The following is a 6,000-nucleotide window of genomic DNA, read 5'->3' as shown; positions in this document are numbered from 1 at the left end:
TCCTCTCCTTTGGTAGCTCGCCCTTTGCATCTGCTCCGGTCGTAGAGGTGTGACGCTTCCTCGGGGATGAAAGAGGATTATCTCGTCACGGGAAAGTCGCTCGGGCTTGTTTCCCACATTTGCGAGGTGCAGTTCCAAGCCGATCACAACAATACCTAAGAAGGGAGGACGCAGTGCCCAACTGCAGACTATAGGCCACTCACGGTCACCAGTGTGCTCTACCGAATCTTCATGCAGGTCATCAAAAGCTGGATGAATGCGTGGGCGGAGAAGAGCGGGACACTCACGGAGTTGCAAAATGGCTTTCGGCAGAACCGGCGGTCGAGGACAACCTATTTGTGCTCATGCAGTGCATCGAGATTGCGCGTAGGGAATCGCGAGGTTTACTCGTCTGTTTCCTGGACGTAGCCAAAGCCTACGACAGCGTGCCACATAACCTCCTCCTATCTCGCATGGATGACCTCGGCATGCCGCCGTGTGGATCGACCTACTTCGCCGACTCTATACACTGGCAACACCGTTGAAACCCGCTTTGGGGAGACGCGCGCGCGACCAGTGGAGGTAAAGAGAGGCCTGAAGCAGGGCTGTCCCTCTCCCCATTGTTGTATATGCTATATACAGTGAGTCTTGAGCACGCCCTTCTAAATTTGGACGTGAGGTTCACACTCAACTTCTCGCTTGACAGCACCCCAACAACCTGGACGATTCCTGGCCTTGTTTTTGCGGACGACCTTGTGCTACTGGCCGAAAATGAAGCCCAACTGCAGCAGCTGGTTGAAACATATCAGCCAAACACCTTGGCACCTTGGGCCTATAGCCTTCAACTCGATGAAGTCGGTGGTAGTACAGTTCTCTGGGGACCGGGAAAATCCGACTATGGTGCTCCCAGATGGCGAGAGCCTCCCGGCAGCGGAAGAGTACCGCTATCTTGGTGTAGTGCTCAGTGCCTCAGATGGTGTGAACGCGGAACACGAGACGCACCTGAGACAATCGGCACAGCGGGCCAGTCGCATACTGCGCCGACAATGCCTGTGGGGCTGTAACCGATATCTATGGTGCGCGAGCTGTGGAAATCAGTGCATGTGCCTGGACTGACCTTCGCGAACTCAACCGTATGCCTGACAGCGCCAACCCGTGATTGGCTGGAACGTGGGCAGCGAGAGGTATGCCGCCTGGCCCTGGGCTGCCATGGCCGAGTTGCCGTAGAGGCCATCCAGGGCGATGTCGGCTGTCCTCCTTCGAGGCTCGAGAGGCCAAGAGCAAAATTGCGTTTGAGTGCCGTCTGCGCAACCATAGATGACGGTAGGTGGGCGCGCAGGGTGTTTCGGTACGTCTACCTTAAAGGCATCCAGATACAATGGAGGGCGCGTGTCCAGTTCCTGAGGCGAAAATATGGCCTCTTGAACTATTCGGAAACCGGAGGAGCCAGGTGTGAGACAACTAAAGGAGTTCAGGACCATGTGCGTGAGACAGAGCGAGAACGGTGGAAATCGGCTATGGCCTCGAAGACGACGCTCCGCCTGTATTGCGACAACAAGGGGACCATCACACCGGAGCCGATCTACGACAACAGTGGTGGCAGTCGCCCTCCTATTCGAGGCGCGTGCGGGCGCACTCCGAACTCTTGACTACCGTAGCCGGATTGACTGCGCCCCCGAGGTGCAGGCCGCTGTGTGCAGGGTATGCGGTAGCGAGCGGGAGACGGCGGAGCACCTGGTCCTTAACTGTGCGAAGTTGTCTCCCACCCCCAAAAGAGGGCACCACCATGCCGCAGGCCCTCGGATTTCTCGACGCTGAAGGTGGCCGCTGCTTCGAGGGCGTAGCCACAACTAAAGCTCGCCTAGAGCGGTGGTGGAGAGCGTAAAACAATCGCGAACGGTGCCGGGTGTGATATAGCTCTTGACTATGTGGTATAGATTGTTTTTTCCTTTTTTTTTCTTTTGGCTAGGACACTAATGTATTGAGTCCACCCGTACAAAGGTTCATTAGCCACAAATCATCATCATCATCATCATCATCATCATCACTTCCGGCGGTGGCTAGAGGTGTGCGCCGAGACGTCGGCGCGCCGCCGACGCCGCCGCCGCCGTTTTTTCTCGGCGCGATCGGCGCGCCATTTAAGTAGGAATAAATATTTTTAAAAAAGCAAATCCAGCTTCGTTTGAGATTTGTGTTGTCTTGTTTAATTCTTTTCCCTGTCTCACGCATAGAATCATAGGGTAGCAATGAAGCAACATAAACCAAACAAAGTAATCCTGCTTTCCGCGCGTCTGCGCATGCGTGTCGTCACCAGTCAGCGCAACGTGGATTCCGAAACTCGTCTTTCAAACGCAATAGAGTGACGAGAGGAACAGCGGCCTCAGAACGTCGGATGACGCTTGACAGTCGTGGGTACTCTTGTGTATTCATGACTACAGCCTTTGCAAATCTTGCCTCTGAACGAAATTGTTCGATCCAATCATTGTTTTGTTCCCAGTTTGTTCGTTTCCTAAATAAAAATATTTCTACATGTCTACTGAATGGTCCTGTTTCTTTGGAACATTTATATGAAAAATCGAATGCAACGACACCGATAGCTGCACTGAACTATGAAACAGTTTCAACGTGCAGGTTAACAAAACTTTTTTTCCCCTGAAGTAATTGTGCATCCGAGCAATGCCTGCATTTCTACTAATCCGCACTTGGTTCTATCAACCTGGTGATGACGAGTTATCAAATTGAGCAAATTGGTTTTGAACCGCGTCATAACATATCTCTACTGAAAATATCCTCCTGAAGCAAAAAAAAAAAAAAAACTATTTGATTCATTTCTCTTCCGGGAAAAGGCCGTTATAAGAAAAGTTACTTAAGCAAAGGGTCACTAATATTCAGAACAAGTGATTTCACTTACTGTCCTGTCAGGAATGTGTGTTATAGCATCTGGTGATTGGTTGACTGCTTAAATTAAGAGTTGAACAAAGCAATAGATTTTCATAGAAGAGTTCTGTTAAATTTTTATTTATTTTTACATAAAGCATTCAGGACAAGTGGAAGCAAGATTAACATATCTGAGTGTCACGTGCGTCGGTGCTGGCTTAGCAATTCTAAACTCTAAAAACAGTTGCACCCTTTGGGGCGTATTTTTGCCACAGAACAATAATCGTCATCTGACTTGCGTGGCTTTCCTTTCTTTAACGCTGTGCGCCCGGCACTTCTCGGTCACGAACGACAAGAGCGTTATCAGCGTGACACAGCGTTCTCGACAGGAAAGTAGCAAGTGCAGAGTTTTCAAGATAGGAAACGCAAGCAAGACAGATGGCGATATTGTTGTGTGGCAAAAATGCACCCCAAAGGGTGCAACTGTTTTTATAGTGTAGAGTGTAGACGAATTCACTGACTATTTGCTCAATGGAACATATCTTATATAAACCGATGCAAAGCAAAAACGATGCATAGCATAAGCCCAGAATTTCAATCAGTTTAGCAATGAAGGATGTAGCGAAACAGCTCTTTAAATTTGTGGTTTCGGTTCCCACGCCGCCGCCAGCGCCGCCGCCGCAGACGAAAAATGGCAGTGCGCCGCCGCCGATAAAATACCCGGCGTCGAGCCGACGACGCCGCCGACCAGAAACGACCACCACGCCGCCGCCGGTCGAAGCCGACACGGCGCACACCTCTAGCGGTGGCCGAACGCTTCCGCCGGCGCGTCGATAGCGCCTGTTGCCTCCGAGACGTTTGCAGATGCTACAGTAATCTCAGATGCCGCAGCACGTGATATAGGTTAATCGTGCGCCACAAGCGGCGCTCGTTGCCTTCTCGCGGTAAAGCCCCTCAATCTTTATTGAGGGGCTTTATTTCGCGGAGACGAGAAAAGGGAGAGGGCACGCAGCCAGGTTTATCGTACCACGCGGCAGGCATCTGCCGCGTGGTACGATAAACCTGAGGAGGCATTGGCTTAACACGTGTTGTCATGTCAATCGTGGAGCTCCTAGGCGCCTAGGGACGCATTCGCTTAGGGACTTTTGAGGCACTGGTTTGACACGAGACGGTCTTTGGAGGGACCGCCAATCGTTTGTCCGCAGGCGCGAGGACAAACGGGTGCAAGAGAGAAAATTGAGTCCGCTCTTGCGCAAGCGGATACTGCTCGCGTTTGTACCCCGGTGCCGCGGCGGAAGCCGCGGGGCCGGGCGCCGACGCGAAGCGGCGGTCGTTGGGGTCTTGCGGAGTGCAGCGTAGCAACACCCCAAATAAAAAAATACTGCTCCAGTCAGGTAGACTACTCCCTCCCTGATAGTGAGATTATATTTGGATCATCAAAACAGTGATGCGTTTCTTTAGGAATACCATCGTTACTCTCGCACCCGTTGTCCTCGCGCCTGCGAGAGAGAAACGATGATATTCCTAAATACCATCGTCCCTAAGCGGTTATGTCCCTAGGCACCTAGAAGGTCCAAGATTGCCATGACAACACGTGTTAAGCGGAAGTCACGTGACCCGCAGTGCTACGCTCCCCCCCACCCGGTACTTCGACGTCACGAACGGCATGCGCGTTGTTAGCTTGGCATAGCGTTCTCGACAGTAAGCAGCGAGTACGGCGTTTTCAGAAAAGAAACGCATGCGAGGCAGGTGACGATTGTCGTTGTAGGACAAGATAAGCCCAAAAGTTTGCAAACTTTTTTAAGCGTGTGTGTGACAAATGCAACGAGCAGAGCGCTCACGCATCAAGAATAGAGGTTTTCCGGCAAGCACACGTGGCAAGGTGAATGGACCTTGCAAGTAGCTTATTGCACTGACTGAAGTTTTAAAATAAATTTCGTCAGAAAATTCGCAAAGTAAGGCGTACACACAAACCGCAATCGAATGTACTGTACCATAGTCTAATATGCAGTAACTGTAAGCCAACGTTTATAGATTCCTAATCTAAAAACGTTGCTCTAAGCCGCTGGGGTCTCGTCTGGGTAGAGTACAACGCTAGCGCCACTTCTTACGCTTCTCGCATGGCATATATACAGTGTACTAGAAGGCTTTGCTTCTAGAACAGTGTAGCATAGAGTTTCATACTAATTTATTTAGAAACTCTATGTCACATGGCTTTTAAAATTTAATGGCGCAACCTTGTTCGATCTTGAAAGCAATGCTTCTTGCTCAGGCTTCTCGAAGTGAAGTTTCCGAACTAGATTTGGCAAGCGCTCTATCGCTTTCGGTTTCGGGGAAAAAATGTTTTCACAGCATGTGCTACCTACAAGCTACAAACGTGTATGTAGCCCTTGTGCATGGGTGCATGCGTGTTTGTACCAAGAAGCGAGAACATGCGAGCGTTATGGATATTGAAGATGCATCTTCGATTTACCCTCTTAGCGCTACCGGCGCCACTAGTACAATTCTAGTACACTGTACCACTGGGGCAGCAAGGCTGCAAAGCGAGCTGCCAAGTGTAGCCCAGTGTAGGAGGCGCTGCCTTGTGCCATGCCCTGTGCCAATGCCAGTGCAGCCGAACTTAGCCGCCTGGCGTTGATGAAAAGAACTACTTCTGATACATGACTAGCAAGTTAGGCCTACTAGATGTGGCGTTTGTGTTTTGGTTGGTTGTCATGTGTAGTCTGTGTAGACAGTGGTGGTGATTAACTCGTGCGCTAGTTATTGGCGTTGAGTTTCATATAATAACAGAAGGAAATTTTATGGTTGCTGCCTCATGCAGCGAGCCTTCGTAAAGATCTCTGGTGTTTTGTTGCGGCAGCGAAAGCGACGGGTGAGCAAGGCAACGGCGAGAGAACCGTAGGTGGGCGCTTTTGATGCAGAAGGGAAGCGCCTCTTACTACGACCGCTTGGACCCCGTGAAACGCCCTGCTTCAGGTGGTCCGGAGGATCTGGGACAGCATGCGCCTCGAAGAATGGCCATTATGAGTGAAATTGAGGAACAGGAGCGGAAAATAGTGAATGAATTCTGTCATTTGCTGGAAAAGTCCAAACAACTATTCAACGGTCTGAGGTACGCACCATAGATCCGAAGTGGACGCGCAT

General features: G+C 50.7%; 1 protein-coding gene across 1 annotated transcript in view; it reads left to right on the top strand.

Moving 5' to 3' along the window:
* The first annotated feature begins 5,301 nt into the window (after positions 1-5,301).
* LOC119435351 (protein SCAI-like) overlaps positions 5,302-6,000 on the top strand; it is a 57,690-nt gene continuing 56,991 nt past the window's right edge. Inside the window, 1 exon segment of the mRNA XM_049659808.1 lies at positions 5,302-5,968. Within this exon segment, the coding sequence (XP_049515765.1) occupies positions 5,772-5,968 (197 nt within the window). The 5' untranslated portion in view covers positions 5,302-5,771.

Source organism: Dermacentor silvarum, unplaced genomic scaffold, assembly GCF_013339745.2.
Source record: "Dermacentor silvarum isolate Dsil-2018 unplaced genomic scaffold, BIME_Dsil_1.4 Seq641, whole genome shotgun sequence".
Taxonomy (NCBI): Eukaryota; Metazoa; Arthropoda; class Arachnida; order Ixodida; family Ixodidae; genus Dermacentor; species Dermacentor silvarum.
Note: the sequence above shows the minus strand (reverse complement) of the source record. Positions and strands in the feature narration are given on the sequence as shown.